General features: G+C 33.8%; 2 protein-coding genes across 13 annotated transcripts in view; both read right to left on the reverse strand.

Moving 5' to 3' along the window:
* nck1b (NCK adaptor protein 1b) overlaps positions 1-17,617 on the reverse strand; it is a 165,297-nt gene that overhangs the window by 115,776 nt on the left and 31,904 nt on the right. For 5 of the 12 annotated variants that reach the window (XM_073941394.1, XM_073941393.1, XM_073941390.1 and 2 more), the window contains exon 1: positions 5,728-5,889. The exons of 6 other annotated variants lie outside the window; for them this stretch is intronic. The gene's annotated coding sequence lies outside the window, so the exon portion shown is untranslated. Of the gene's footprint in view, positions 1-5,727; positions 5,940-17,617 lie in introns of those variants that run through there. One more of the 12 variants, XM_073941387.1, reaches the window with a different exon arrangement.
* Positions 8,238-16,009, reverse strand: idi1 (isopentenyl-diphosphate delta isomerase 1). The gene is given in 5 exon segments (NM_001025475.2): positions 8,238-10,806; positions 12,995-13,125; positions 14,457-14,549; positions 14,710-14,882; positions 15,667-16,009. Coding segments are annotated over 5 exon segments (837 nt in total). The 5' UTR covers positions 15,789-16,009; the 3' UTR covers positions 8,238-10,488.

The raw sequence follows: 17,617 nt of genomic DNA on the forward strand, positions 1-17,617 counted from the left end.
CATCTCTGGGTCTGATGGAACACTTTTAGCTTAGCTTAGCATAAATCATTGATTCAGATTAGACCATTAGCATCTGGTGTTGTATAATACTATATAAAAACCTTGTAATAAACCGCCAGTACGTTTACTGTTATTTTACTTCTTTATATATTTTTAATACATTATATTATTTTTACATTTTTTAAAATGTCAATTTATGTCACTTTGTTAAATCTTACAGTTGAGTATTCAACATCAAAAGTCGACAGAACAGAGATCAACGTCCCATAATGCAATTAACTACCGCAAATATAGGGAAAACAAGGTTGTTTACAGTTGTGAATTGCATTATAAAACCTTAATCTCTGCTTTGTCGACTTTTGATGTTGAAAATTCAACTCTACAGTTTAACACAGTGACTTTTATTGACATTTTAGTAGTTTTAAAATAATGTAATGTATAAGAAATGATATGTGGAGAGAATTAGTCTGTAAAAGAGCATAAAATGTCCTGGCAGTTTAACACAAGGTTTTTGTAGCGTGATGTACAACACTAACCCAGACAATAAATCACTGTAAACTATTAAACATGTTCATAAAAAGTCACTTTTCAAGACTTTTTAAGGTTAAAATTTGTAGCAAGAAAGATCCCATAATGCAATTCAAAAGCATAAATTAACAGCAAACGAAAAATATGAATCACAAAGTATGGAAAACTGCTAATTTATGCTCATTTTATGACTTGTTTATAGTTTTAAAAATGGTAAAACACAACTGTTAATCCATTCAACCCATCTCTGGGTCTGACGGAACACTTTTAGCTTAGCTTAGCATAAATCATTGATTCAGATTAGACCATTAGCATCTGGTGTTGTATAATACTATATAAAAACCTTGTAATAAACCGCCAGTACGTTTACTGTTATTTTACTTCTTTATATATTTTTAATACATTATATTATTTTTACATTTTTTAAAAATGTCAATTTATGTCACTTTGTTAAATCTTACAGTTGAGTATTCAACATCAAAAGTCGACAGAACAGAGATCAACGTCCCATAATGCAATTAACTACCGCAAATATAGTGAAAACAAGGTTATTTACAGTTGTGAATTGCATTATAAAACCTTAATCTCTGCTCTGTCGACTTTTGATGTTGAAAATTCAACTCTACAGTTTAACACAGTGACTTTTATTGACATTTTAGTAATTTTGAAATAATGTAATGCATAAGAAATGATATGTAGAGAGAAATAAGTGTGTAAAAGAGCAGAAAATGTCCTGGCAGTTTATTACAAGGTTTTTGTAGCGTGATGTACAACACTAACCCAGACAATAAATCACTGTAAACTATTAAACATGTTCATAAAAAGTCACTTTTTGAGACTTTTTAAGATTAAAATTTGTAGGAAGAAAGATCCCATAATGCAATTTAAAAGCACAAATAAACAGCAAACATAAATATGAATCAAAATACGGAAAACTGCTAATTTGTGAATATTTAGGCTCATTTTATGACTTGTTTAGAGTTAAAAAAAATAGAAAAACACAACTGTTAATCCATTCAACCCATCTCTGGGTCTGACGGAACACTTTTAGCTTAGCTTAGCATAAATCATTGATTCAGATTAGACCATTAGCATCTGGTGTTGTATAATACCATATAAATATCTTGTAACAAACAGCCAGTACGTTTTCTGCTATTTTACTTCTGTATATAATATTTCTTATACATTATTAATTTTTCAAAACTACTAAAATGTCAATAAAAGTCACTTTGTTAAATCTTACAGCTGAATTTTCAACATCAAAAGTCGACAGAGCAGAGATCAACGTCCCATAATAAAATTCACAACCGTAAATAAATGGAAAGCACACTATACAGAAACTGTTAATTAACAGATATGATTTACAGTGTCATTAAAACACATTAAAGAGAACAACACTGTTCAATTCTCATTTAATTCTAGATAAAGATAATTCATTTCGTCAAACTACTGAATGTTTACATAGCGTTAGGGTTACATAGGATAATTTTCCTTAACTCAAACCATCAGATTCATTTATTCATTTTCCTTAGTCTCAGATTTATCAGAGGTTGTCAGAGCGGAATGAACCACCAACTATTCCGGCATATGTTTTACACAGCGTATGGCCTTCCAGCTGCTACCCAGTACTAGGAAACACCCGTACACTCTCACATTCATACACACGCTCATACAAGGCCAATTTAGTTCATCAATTCACCCATAGCGCATGGGTTTGGACTGTGGGGGCAAACTGGAGCACCTGGAGGAAACCCACGCCAACACGAGGAGAACATGCAAACTCTGCACAGAAACGCCAACGCCAACCAGCGACCATCTAACTGCGGCAGTGTTAACCACTGAGCAACCGTGCCAAACCCCCATCATATTCAGCCATTTTATACTCTAGAGATGCACAAAATAAGGTGCCACAGCTTGTTCTGCTCATCTTTTCCTCTTTCGTTCTCCTTTTTCTTGTCTCTCATGGAAGCTGAAGCAAATAGTGGCCGTATTCTGACACAAAATTATACAGCAGAGAGAGCCATGCGGATATGATGAAAGAGCTGTTTGTGATGAAATAGAGAGACGGGAAGATGCAAGATGCTGAATTAGGACATGCAGACTGACCAATTGAGCCAGATATTAATATAATCCTCTCATCATGGCAGGAAAAGCAATTAACTGTGGAAATAACAGATCGGATCCTAGTGAAAGCAGGTGTGCCAAGAGCTAATGCTAATTTTGTATACATTATTAATGCGATTAACTTCTATCAAACACATATTGATTGCTTACTTTGAAGGCACAAGAACAGAAATGAGCTTTGTGATTGTATTTCCCGAACAGTCAACAAGCGTGTAATGTGTGTTTCTCTTGAGATGTACTGTTATGGCTCACTGTACACTCGTTTACTTTGATTGCTGAGTTCAGTGGTGCTCCAGTGCATAATAATCACACACTAATGGAAATGTTTGTTTGATTATGTCTGATGTGCAGTCAAATTTTGTAGATTTCTCCAAAGTGGGACTGAAGTGAGTGGAAAGCCACGAGATTAAAAATTAAACCATGAATCCCAAGACCTCCCACTCACAAAATACACTCACATACAACGTTCGCTTGATTCCTGCCATTCTGCCAGTCAAAAACAACTTATTCAAAGTGACACTTCTGTATTTGTTTATGCAGAGTTCAGACTGCATGATTTTCAAAGTAGTCATGTCACAGATGTTTTCACACTGCATGACTATCGGGGCCAGCGTTTCGTCGCTGCTTTGTTTACACTGCAAGATGGATCGGCGACAGGGACTTTCATATTGCATGATTTTACTATAGGAAGAATCGCCGACAACTTCGTCCAAACTACGTCTCACAGCCAAAAACATGTAGTATATCTTTTGTTATTAACTACATAATGAGAAAGAAGCCTTTAATGGGGTAGAAAATGTACATATTTGCTCACCTGGGTTTAAAGGGAATTAGCCATTTCTCCTCAACGTTAATAATAAACTAATTTCTTTCTGTATGAAACGTCAAACAGACACGGGTGCTCCTGAGTCCTGTCAAACCTCCACTAGTTTTTCCTCCATTTCGTGGGTCCAAATAAACCGACAAAGAGCGCTTTTAACTTCTCCCCCAGCCTCTCGCTGGCCTGCAGCAGGTATACACACACACACACACAAGTGAAAGCTGCTCTCTCATTGGCTGTAGGCGATGGCTGATGTTATTTTCAGTCAAAACTCAATTCACACGGCATGATTTGAATCGCCGACAGCTCCAGATATTTAGCACGCCAAATATCTCACAGGCATCGGCGACTCCTCGGCGATTCTCTCAGATCGCGTCTTTGGAAGTTCATACTGTGTGATTGTCACTCACGTGCACGAGCAGCGATTTGCCTGCGATTTCAGGCATTTGTCTGCGATTTCTCAAAACCTGTTGGCGAGCCAAAATCGGGGCTAAAATCACACAGTCTGAACTAGGCATTAGTAGTGTTGCTTTGGGTATCACCACTGAAAACAAGCAGGCTCATTGTGGATATGTACCCCTGTCTATATTTCTGGAGAGCGCAAATTATGTAGCCAGAGGTATGTCTCGTTTTAAGCATGGTGTTGTACAAACTCTTTTTAAAAAAGCCCAATTTGGATTCATCTGATTTAAAGAACTACTGACCAAGTTCAAAATGGTCTTTTCAGTCCAAAATATTTGAGAGAGTTGTCTTTCAACAGCTTTCTACTCGTCAGAGATGGCAAAAGTACGCACATTCTTTGCTTAAGTAGAAGCACAGATACTCGTGTTTAAAACAACTCTGGAAAAAAAGTACTGACTACACTTTTGTACTTGAGTAAAAGTAAAGAAGTATGGCGTGAAAAATGTACAAAAGTAAAAAAGTAAAAAGTACCGGTTTCTACCACAGTCCAAAGACATGAGGTTTAGGTGAATAATAGGCAACTAAATTGGCAGTAGTGTACTTACATTTCCAATTTTTATGTAAAATGTGTGTTGCCGATTTGATGAAAGTAGCCAAGCAGCATCACACCCTGTAATATTGCCTAAGAACATTGCTTAAAAAGGCAACCCATATATCATCATCCTGACGCAAACTCACAGTGTTCATCATGTAGTTTTATAGACAACATTATAGACCTATACAGTTGGTCAGAATTATTAGCCCCCCAGAATTATTAGATATCCTTTTTATTTTTTCCCCAATTTCTGTTTAATTGAGAGAAGATTTCTTCAACATATTTCTAAACATTATAATTGTAATAACTCATCTCTAATAACTGATTTATTTTATCTTTGCCATGATGACAGTAAATAATATTTGACTAGATATTTTTCAAGACACTTCTATACAGCTTAAAGTGACATTTAAAGGCTTAACTAGGTTAATTAGGTTAACTAGGCAGGTTAGGGTAATTAGGCAAGTTATTTTATAAAGATGGTTTGTTCTGTAGACTATTGAAAAAAAAAATTTGCTTAAAGGGACTAGTAATTTTGTCCCTAAAACGGTGTTTAAAAAATTAAAAACTGCTTTTATTCTATCGTAGAGAGGTCTGGGAGATGACCAGCTAAAACCAGCTTGACCAGCCTAGCAACAGACGATCAGGCTGGAAATGGCTGGAAACCAGCCTGGAAATGGCCAAAACCCCTCTAAACCCAGCCTGGTCGACCAGCTTAAACCAGCCAACCAGCCTAGGCTGGTTTAAGCTGGATTTTTCAGCAGGGGGAGCAAACAGTTATTAGCATTTATAACTGTGTAGTGTGCTTCTGCATGTTTGACGACACCTAGGTTGTATATTAAAGCTTATAAAGCTGTAAATAATGTTAATTTCATACACAGACCATTTTTTTTTTTACTTTAAACGATATCAATGTGTGTCGCCAGAAGCAATGGCTAAAGTTATATGGACTTTGTTTGTATGTTTATTTTAGCCGTGTAGCCTTTGACTGCCATTATGAATCGCCAGAGATCCAGCAAAACAATCTTCACTAACGTTATACTGAAGAAAAAATGTCACCTACATCATGTATGACACGAAGGTGAGTAAATGAACAGGAATTATTACACTTTTGAGTGAACTACCTCTTTAAGGCTGATGGTCATAAAGCAAATCACGATAATGAGGTGTTGTTTGTGTCGATCGATGGATTCATAAAATGGCGAACTTAGTTTACACATATTTAAAACGCAACGTGTTTTCATTAATGTTCTCATACCTCTATAAAAAGACCTTTTCAGGGAACAGGATGTTATTTCTGGTTGCACACACACACACACTGGCTTTTGAACATCACACCTCAATGTAAAATACATGAGCAGCTGATGTGATCGCTGCTCTATATGATGTTCTCCATGCATTTTTAATCCCGCAGGCCCCCTGCTGGAGACATTTGGAAAGCTCCTGCACCCTTCCCCCATCAACACTCTCAGGGAAAATCCATCCTCACAAAGGAGGGGGGGGGGGTCTTCTACAGCAGCTGGAATAATTCGCTGCACATCTGACTGCATTATATATAGTGTGAACACACACACACACACACACACACACACACGCGCGCGCGCGCACACACACACACACACACACACACACGATGGCTTAAATGAAAAAAAATTATAAGTAGCATTAATTTGCTTTAATATTAACTAAGGTTTTGAATGTTCTTGAATATGACATATCTTACAACATGCATTATGTAGACCACTTTGATATTAACTTTAAGGGTTTTATGTAATTAATTACAAATAATTGACTCACAACATATTAATTCAGATAAATATGTTATACATGTCAGGGTTCATGATTATATAGACTATTTTAAAAGAGGTAAACAATAATGGTCGTGAGTGTAGGCCTCCCATTTTCTGATTCTGCAGTCCAAAAAATGTCCACATATTGAGAATAATCCCTGCTGAAAAAGCATCTTAAACCACCCTAGGCTTGTTGGCTCGACTTTTCACATTTCTTAAATACACTTTAATGTTTAAGATATGAGGACATTGAAATACACATTTCTTAAAATGTTCCTGCTGCTTTTAGTACAGTCTGTTCCCTTGCTTTCTTTGGCGATGTTTACATGGTTGTTGCTAGGGTTTGCTGCCATCTGCTGGACAACACCAAGTATGAATATATATATATATATATTAATCAAACAAATTCCTAAATCACTCTTACTGCTGACACTACTATAAACTGTGAAGCAAGTTTCATTTGGCCACTAATATTACAACTAAAGAATGAATTTTGTTGTAGTATTTATTCTATAAATACTAATGAGACGTCCAGAATGAGCTATACTGCCAGGTGTGTTCACAAATGAGGAATTTGTTTTGGTGACAGAGCTTCTACAGTGCCACAGAATTACAGAGACAGGACAAAAACAGATCATATTTTTAAAAAATAGAAGCTGTGAATGCAAATGTACAAATAGACAAGTGTATGTACAGGTATGTTACTTTATATAGCGTTGTACTTTCAGCTGTTTTGTGCAAATTGGCATGTGAAGTCTGTTGTTAAATAAAAGTGTGTATAAAAAGTATTGATGTTGGTTTCACAATTACTATCATAAGGTGTTCATGAGATGGATTTCCTGAGGCCAGAAGGTAAAGGTTCAAACCCCTGTACTCGGTGTGAGGGGTCCAGAGTGATTTTGGCAGCCCTTTTATATAGCATTTTACAACAATAAACATTTAGAATCATTTCAGTGTTATAATTTCACACAATTGCTTTGAAACATCTGTTAAAAAAAACTAAGATCATATCTGGCATTATATTGATAGTATAATATTAATATAATATAGTTATAAAATTCATTAATTTACCTTCGGCTTAGTCTCTTTATTAATCAGGTGTCGCCACAGTGGAATGAACCGCCAACTATTCCATATGTTTTACACAGCGAATGCCCTTCCAGCTGCAACCCAGCATTGAGAAACATCCACACACACTCATTCACACACACTCATACACTACGACCAATTTACTTATAAAGCAGGGACGTCAAACTCAATTCCTGGAGGGCCGCAGCTCAGCACGGTTTAGTTCCAACCATAATTAAACACACCTGATCAAACTAACTGAGTCCTTCAGGCTTGTTTGAAACCTACAGGTAAGTATGTTGGAGCAGGGTTGCGGCAGGGCTGTGGGCCTTCAGGAAATGAGTTTGACATCCCTGCTATATATCATGTGTTTGGACTGTGGGGTAAACTCACGCAAACACGGGGAAAACATGCAAACTCCACACAGAAATTCCAACTGACCGAGTTGGGACTCGAACTAACAACCTTCTTGCTGTAAAGCGACAGTGCTAACCACTCAGCCACTGTACTGCAAAAATGTATAATATAATAATTGTAAAACATAAAATAAAGCATTCATGAATAAAAAAAATACACTCATTATACTGACAAAAAGTGACAGCAAAGGCATTTGTAATGTTACAAATAATCTATAATTTTATTAAATAAATTAAAATGTAAATGATTAACAATTTAATAAAATATAGTTGGTGTTGTTTTTTCCTATTTTGAATCATTGCTGTTCATTTCTGCTTGATTAATGTTTATACCAAAAAATAAATAAACCATGCTTTCCAGAAAAACCCAAGGAAAAGCTGGAAAGATTTTAACATTGAATTTGCATTAAAAACTGAGGGAATAATGCGGTGTGAATGCACAGATCATGTTAACTTTCTAAAAATAGTCAAATAAATGCATCAACACATGAGAGTATAAAGAAATCACATTTTATTGCAGTTCTCTAAAAATCAACACAACTGTAAACTTCATAATAAGCCCTGATAGTTTTATCTACACGAAACATTCTTCCATATGCATAGTCTCTGATATGAAACTAGGCACTTCACACACAATGGACAAAATGTTAGTTAGTAAAACCTCCATAAAGGGATAGTACACCCCCAAAAATTAAATGTACTCACCATCAAGTGATAGTAAACCGTTTTGAGTTTCTTTCTTCTCTCAAACAAACCGAATATATTTTGAAGAAAGCTGAAAACCTGTAACCATCAACATCCATAGAAGGAAAAAACAATTGCTATTGAAGTCAGATTTTCAGCATTCTTCATAAAATTCAATAAAAGAAACTCAAAAAATTAATTGAACAAATAAATGGTGTGTAAATTGCAGAAATTTCAGTTCTGGGTGAACTGCCTCTGTAAATACTTACATTTTTTTCCATCACTTTGTAATACACGTGTAATACGAGTTGTAATAAACACTAAATAGACTCTCAGATTGATCAAAGACTCCTTAGGATCAAAACATTCAGTCTTTTCTTTTTTCTTGTAATGGAGCGGCCTATTAAAGGAATAGTTCACCAAAAATAATTGCATTCTGTCATCATTCACTCAATCGTTTACTCACCCTTTACTTGTTTTAAACCTTTATGAGTTTCTTTCTTCTGTCAAACACAACAGAAGATATTTTGTAGAATGCTGAAAGCTTGTAATTATTGACTTCGATAAAAGGAAAAAAATATTCTATGACAGTCAATGGTTACCGGTTTTCAACTTTCTTCAAATTATCTTCTTTAGTGTTCAACAGAACAGAAGGAACCCAAATTTGTTTTAATTCTGTCATCATCACTCCCCCTTTACTTGTTCCAAACCTGTTTGAGATTCTTTCCTCTGTCAAACACTGAAGAAGATATTTTGAAAAAAGCTAAAACTTCCATAGAATGTTTCTTTTTCCTACAATGAAAGTCAATGGTTACAGGCTTTCAGCATTCTTCAAGATATCTTCTTATGTGTTTGACAGATAAAAGAAACTAAAAAAGTATTGCAAAAAATAATGGGTGAGTTGTAATAAAGTTCTAATCAACAAATAACAAGATCTTTAGCACTAAATAGTTTCTGAGATTGTCCCAAGACTCCTCAGAATCAAAACAAAGTCTTTTTTTCCTTGTAATGGAGTGGCCTATTAAAGGAATAGTTCACCCAAATTATTTAATTCTGTCATCATTTACTCACCCTTTACTTGTTCCCAACCTTTATAAGTTTCGTTCTTCTGTCAAAAACAAAAGATCATTTGAAGAAAGCTGAAATCCTGTGACCATTGACGTAACCATCAATAGTTAAAGACTGATTCAATATTTTTTGTTTTTCCTACTTTAGAAGTCAATGGTTACTGGTTGTCAGCATTCTTCAAAACATCTTATTTTGTGTTCGCCAACAAAAACAAATAATTAAAGGGTGAGTAAATGACAGAATTTCAGTTTTTGGTGAACTGTCTCTTTAAATAGTTACATTTTCTTACATCAATTTGCAATACGAGTTGTAATTAGGTTCTAATCAACATATAAGAAAAAAAATAACACTAAGTAAACCTCTCAGATTGTCTCAGAAAGACTCCTCAGGATCAAAACAATCAGTCTTTTCCTTATGATGGAGTGGCCTATTAAAGGGATAGTTCACCCAAATATTTTCTGTCATCATTCACTCAATCATTTACTCACCCTTTACTTGTTTCAAACCTATTAAGAGTTTTTTCTCTTCTGTCAAACACACAAGATGATATTTTGAAGAACCACGGACTTCTATAGTATTTGTTTCTAGTACTATGTAAGTCAATGGTTACCGGTTTTCAACTTTCTTCAAAATATCCTCTTTAGTGTTCCACAGGACACAAGAACACAAAAATGTTAAGTTCAGCCATCATTCACTCACCCTTCACTTGTTCCAAACCTGTTTGCGTTTCTTTTCTCTGTCAAACACAAAAGAGGATATTTTGAAGAAAGCTGAAAACCTGTAACCATTGACTTCCATAGAATTGTTTATTTTCCTTACAATGGAAGTCAATGGTTACAGGTTTCCAACATACTAATGTAGTGTTTAACTGAATAAAGAAACTGATAAAGGTCTTGAACAACTTGAGGGAGAGTAAATACTGAGTACATATTTATTTTGGGTGTACTACCCCTTTAAGTGTCCATTAGTAAGTCAGCAGTGTCCATTAGTGTCCTACATGCGGTGGATTCTGTCGTGCTCGATGAATGGTTTGAGGTTTCTGAGGTTTTCCCACCATTTGAAGAGGAAGGTTTCAGCGATGAGGCTGAACCAGGGCGTGATCAGCAGCTCTTTCCTCTTGGCTTTCTCCAGGATCTCCTTCAGCTCTTCTTTGGACACGTAGCAGTGGCTCTGGATCTCGTTGGGGTCTGGATTCAGATCTACGTCTTTCTGCATGAAGATGATGTAGTCGATCTCGTGTTCGCCCCAAACGCCATCTGACTGGGCTTTATAATGGATGCGGGTCAGGTAGGTCATCTCCTCTGGAAGAACCTGGAATAACAAGTAGATTACAGATTATAGAGTTGAAGTCCAAATTATTAGCCCTCCTGTCTATTTTTCCTCAATTTCTGCTTGACAAAGAATTTTTAAACACATTTTTTTAACTAAAAAAGTTTAATAACTAATACCTATCTAATACAGTACATAACTAATACAGTACATTTTGCTGGATATTTTTAAAGATACTAGTATTCAGCTTAAAGTGACATTTAAAGGCCAGGGTTCCAACACTTTCATGCACTGCAGATTCAAGCACTTCAAGTCCCCTTAAATTTAAATAAATGGTAATTCATACGCTAACTGTACTTAATATTTCACTTGTCATTTTCAAAAAGTAACCATTTTAAAAGTCATGCTCAAGGTTTTAATACCTTAAAATTTGTTGAATTAAACACTGATAAAATACAAAAGCAGTTTATAAAATATTGATAAAATGTGCATTATTGTACAAATTTAAATGAAATAACTTCTCAGTTTTTTTGTTCTGTTTTTGACAATTGAGTAAAATTGATTAAAATTAAATCATAAACAAATTTTATTTAAAATTTAATTCAAGCACTTTAAGGACCCAGGTTTGCTTTACAGCACTTTCCACTTTCACTTTTAAGCACTTGTTTGAAATTCAAGTACTTTTAAGCACTTTGAAGACATGTAGGAACCCTGAAAAGCTAAACTAGGTTATTAGATTAACCAGTTATGGTAATTAGGCAAGTCAATGTATAACAGTAGTTTGTTCTGTAGACAATCGTAAAAAATATTGAAAAAGGGGGCTAATAATATTGACCTTAAAATGTTTCTAAAAAAAATAAAAGAGCTTTTTTTCTAGCCGAAATAAAACAAACAAGACTTTCTCCAAAAGAAAAAATATTTTAGGAAATACTGTGGAAAAAGCCTTATGATCAATGGGTATATTTGTTGGAATAGCTCAAAATAACATTATATTGGTCAAAAAATATGTATTTTATTCCAAAATGTATTTATTTTTATTTATTTATTGATTGACTGATTTATTTATTTAACTTTCAGGTGATGTATATATTTCAATGTACAAAACAGACCCTCATGATTGGTACTGTGGTCCAACGACACATTAATGAACGATTTATTAACTACACTTGTTAAAATCTGAGTGTCTTTCTTCTGTTGAACAAAAGGTGGATAATTATATGGATTTTAAAGAAGAAAAAAAAATTCCTACTATGGATGTCAGTGGTGTGTGCGAATCCACTTTTTTTAAGGAAGGGCAAAATAGTTGTTGCACCAGGCACATGGTCTGTCAAGATTGTGCTTATAATCTTAATGAGTTATGGGTGTGTTTTGAGCATAATGTGCATTAAACCAATCAGAGTCTCATCTCCCATTCCCTTAAAGAGTTAATTGTGTCATGCCATCGACCCTTTGCTATTAACATGAACATAAACTGAACGCTTCACTAGCGAGAAAACAGTTAAACAGACCATCTGAGAAACGAGCATCTTCCATTCGACCCTGGATTCAGGAAACAGCAGTGTACACACTCCACTGAAGACAACATTACATATATAAACTCGTGTTTTTATTTTGTTAAGCGCAACTATTTGTTTCAAAAGTAATTCTAAACTGAGTTTTAATTTTCAGCAAATGTATAAATGAACAATAACATAATAATTATATACAAATACACGGTGATGCATATGTCTCTAAGACACAACAGGTGGACAAATCTAAACATTATATAAACTAATATAAATATGCATATATTAAACGCTACTACTACTATTATTATTAAACAAATATAAGTTGTTCTAAATAAATTGGATACAGCAGAGTCGAATTCCGCCAAAGCTCTCAGAGGTACAGAAGGCAGGAAAGAGGTAGCGGTTTTCCTATTTATGTAGACAATAATATATAAATTTTTTACATTTTAATATTCAATTTTTTTCATATTTAAAGATATTTGTGAATTGCTGTACATACATGTGTGTGTGTGTAATAATCAATGTGTATATGCGTTTTGGAGGCACAAACCACTAGGCGCCAACCACTCATACGTAACCAATAAAAACCCTGCATAATACCCAGTTAAGTATAAATGTCACTGTTGACGCTCAGTTTAGTTTGTTTAGGAGGACACTGCTTGTCACTGATCCTCTGAAAAGCAACTATATAATAGATTACTCATTGTTTTCTGTATTAGTACCTGGTCCATGGGAATACCAAGCTCGGCTTGCAGGCGTCTCTGAGCGGCACGTCGGACGCCGATGGCGTCCTGCTCCTCCAGTTCACTGGTAGTGTGTAAAGGGTGACTACAGCAAGTGTTGGTAAAACAGCCTGCAGAAATACACATAAAGCCCTGACAGTAAGTTTAGTGTGTTCTAAGATAATTGTAAGTACTTTTCAAGCAATTGCAAGTGCATTTATAAACATTTCTAGATCTTTAAATGTGTGGAAAATTAAATATGTACATACTTCATCACACTATACCAGATACTATTTGCCAAATATTGGACTGCTGTCATTTACACTCTTAAATTGTCACTTACTTGCATCTTAAATGTGTTAAACGTCTATTTATGTTAATTGTGGCGATTTTCATGACAACAAAAAAAGTATATTACAGATATAAATTGTATTAAGCTTTTACAATTTATTTAAAAAACTGTAAAACTGTATTTGGATTAATAGTGTTAAAATATCTTCAAAATTATGAATTAAAGTTAAATTAAAGTTAAAGTAAAATTAAAGTCGACACAATCTAATAAAACACTGTGGAGAAAAAGAAATTTATTGTTATTATTTTTGTGTCTTTATTTTTTATTTGAAAAAATGTTTAGACTAACCACAGATCCTCCTTTTTATTTAGTATGAACCGTATATTGACCAAGCATAATTCTTCTTTCTTACTGTTGTGCATACTTTTTAGAAGGAACTGCTGACAAGAGGAAAATAGCAGAATAACAATAGATATAGTGCTGGGGCCCTTGCTCCAGACTGCTGTCCAATAAGAGGTCTAGACATGTCACAAGGAGCTGGATGATTGTAGAAGTTGTGAAATATATTGAAGATGCACTTAACTGTTCAGTTTTGGTATGCAGAGTATTGCAAAAAGAGGAAATATGTTTGGGTACAACAGAAAAAAGACTGATAAGTGATGTTACACCAAAACTCCACCTGTTAATATCGGTTGTGCATATATGCTGGAATATGGAAGTTAGTTGCGAAACTCCTGAATGTAATTCTTGTATTGCATTGGGGGTAACGTAACCCAGAGCTCTGTACCCAAATTATTAATTTGTATTTAATAAATTACAAATATTTTTGGCATTAAAGAAAACCCTTTCCTGACCTTTTTTTATTGAACACGCATGGAATTGGCTAGATATTCCAACACTACACATGATAGTTATATTTATATAATTTATATATTTATATAGTTATATTTATACTTTTATAAATATAGGATATTGGAAGATCTTCTCCAAGTATTTAAGAATATGTGTTAAAAACAATCTGGTCCCACCAGAAGGAGAATTTATAGAAGTTTCACTTACCAAGGACATTTGTAAAATAGATCAATTGCAATTCATGAGAACATTTGAGACAAATAATAATTATTTGCTTCTATAATATATAATTAATGTTAAAATAACAATGACACAGACCTGGAAAAGTGATTTTGGCGTCAGATCTTTGCTGAAGGAGCAGCTTTTCCTCACTGTTAAAGAGGAAAACACTGAACGCTCGATGCAATAAACCTGTTGGAGAAAGAAAATAATTTGTTTATTGATGATTTAATAAATTCTTTTTTTTAAGTTGTGACTTTATCCACTCCACAACACAGCAGACAATCTGCTTGAATGTACAGTGCACTTCAATAAAAGGTAAAACATCATGCACAAATTTAACATGCATTACCTTTATCGATGTTTGAGTTGAGATGGCAGTTTTTCTTGCTGTCTGCTCCAATCTTTTTGTCATTCTCATCTATCAGGATGCACATTTCAGCAAGCAACTGCACTTGCTTTTCATCCAGATTATCCATGTTAACCTCCGGCATCCTTACAGGTGAAGTAAACCGTCTGACCTGACTGAAAACACACAGACACACTCAAAAACCATGCTATTATCATAAAACAATAAACGAAACATTTATTACAGTATTTATTAATGTTTGTTATAGTATTGAGGTAAAGTTGCTATTATAATCATACATTCAGACTTTCTCCTTGATAAAATAATTTCTGAAAAGTATTCTTTGCAAATGTTGAATAGTGAAATCATATTATGCCCAATGATTATCAAAGTACAACATTGTTCACAGTCAAATACATAGTGTCAATGTTGTTTTCAAATCATTCTTACATGTGATTTTAGACCAAATATTCAAAGTACCATGGTAAACAATATAGACAGCGTGTCACGAGTTGTCATTGAATGAATGAGTGAATATAAAACCAACTTTACCTCAATTGTTATCGTTAGTTAATGAAAATAAAGTTCATTGTTACTTTATGCTAACTCACAGTAACAGATTAGCTAACGTAATGCTAACAGGCACACGTCTGGGTTCCATTAGTGAGGAACTTCGATTATTAAATGATGTAGAAGTACAGTTCACTGTTAGTGAATAAATTAACTAATGTAACTTGAATGTAAAGTGTGGTTCAAATACCATTTAAATCACAGTATTTTGCTCAAACAAACGCACAACAAATAGTTTAACGTTACCGTTACCAGAGAGCTAGTTTACCACTAACGTTAAAACAACGCTATTCAAAGGTCACGTTAATTAGGCCCTGTGAGTTCTACACCTTATAAAGTGCACGGTGTTGTTAACATAAGAGATGGTATGTGTGGTTGTATGGCTCTTACCTGTGTTGTGGAGCAGAAAAAGCCGCAGTGTGAGCTCCTCCAGCGGTATTATTATTGGGTTTATCGGCTCTCCAGAGCAGCGCAGCAGCGGATCTGCGCACCGCCCTTAACAACCGCACCATGAGGGCACAGACAACTGACCAATCACACTGCAGCACTACTAACACGCCATCACACCACAGACACGCGCAAACACACACACCTAAACACCAGCGAGCAATAAACTATCTTTTACACTGCTTAGCTGTGATGTTTGAGATGTGTGTGACGCTCCAGAAAATACACTAATTTATTATGAAGAAACTAAACGCTGCTGGCTCTAACTCCGACGAGCACACTGAAGACACGACCACGAGATGCAGGCTATGACAAGGATTGTGATTGGTGGATGAGAATAAAGGCGTCTTCGGATTGGTGGATGTTCCTCCAGGATCTTTTCCGGGTTATGTTAATTGCAGGAAAAAGCCGAGGGAAATAAAGCTAAAATAAAAGGAGAATTAATTTATTTGTATATTTTTGCATCTCCAAAACATAATATTAATTTAGGCCAAACTTAATTCCACTATAGTCATTCACAGACTGCGAAATGCCCGACATATAGAGGACGAAACCTGCAAAACAATAAATGAATAAATGCAAAAATAAATAAATAAAATTAGTTGATAAATCTATAAATTCCTGCATGAGTAAAAAAATAAATAAATAAGCAAATAAATAAATAAATGAATGAGTAAATAAATCCACAAATTTCTGCATGAATACAAAATCAATTAATAAATAAGCAAATAAATAAATAAATGAGTAAATAAATGCACAAATTACTGCATAACTACAGAAAAAAATAGATAAGCAAATAAATAAATACATAGAGGAAATAAATCCATAAATTCCTGCATAAGTAAAAAAAAAGAATAATAAATAAGCAAATAAATGAATAAATGAGTAAATTAATCCACAAATTCCTGCATAAATGATAAAAAAGAATACATAAGCAAATAAATGAATGAATGTATATGAATAGCAGTCAAAAGTCTCGCGCTTATTTTATCAAAATTACAGTAAAAAAATGTGAAATTGTGAAATGTTATTGCACTATAAAATGACTGTTTAAAGGAAGTTTAATTTACTTAATCATTTATTCCAGTGATTATTAAATATTAAATATTTAATTATTAACAGTAATAAGAGCAGTAATTAATGAAGTAATATTTTCATTTGAAACTACATACAATAATAAAGCAGTCATTTAAAACAGTAATACATTGTAATAAATATTGTAATAAATTGTAATAATATATATTAATTTATTCATTTTCTTTAGACAACCTTATTCAGTACAAAGTATTACACAGACTTCACTATTCTAAAACAAAGCTTAGTAAATTATATCCCTCGGTTTTCCCCTTACATGGAAAGTGTAAGGCTGCTGAGGGGATCTTAGCAACATCTTTTTTGGTCAAATTCAGGATTTTTGGTTCGAAATATTTCAGTTCTTTGCTAAAGTTTACGATTTAATTTAATAATCAATTTATAAATATTTATATATTTATTTATTTATTAATCATTTATTTTATTTACCATTACAAACCTATAAATTTAAACAAATAAAATGTGTTATTTTGAATAAAAATCTTTGGACATAACATCAAATGTTGTAATTTAATGTGTAACAATTACATTTGAAACACACACACACACACACACACACACACACACACACACACACACACACACACACACACACACACACACTGATGATAACAATGATGTTAATATTTTCTCTTTATTATTATTTATATTTGATATATTTTATTATTTGTATTATTATATATTTTGCATAATTTGTATATTGTTTCTCATTATTATTTGATGTTTTAAAAGTAATTTATTTCTATTTCACATCACATTATATTATTATTACACGATACTAAGTTATTTCAGTGAAATCTTT

The sequence above is a fragment of the Danio rerio genome, chromosome 24 (genome assembly GCF_049306965.1).
Source record: "Danio rerio strain Tuebingen ecotype United States chromosome 24, GRCz12tu, whole genome shotgun sequence".
In the NCBI taxonomy this organism is placed as follows: Eukaryota; Metazoa; Chordata; class Actinopteri; order Cypriniformes; family Danionidae; genus Danio; species Danio rerio.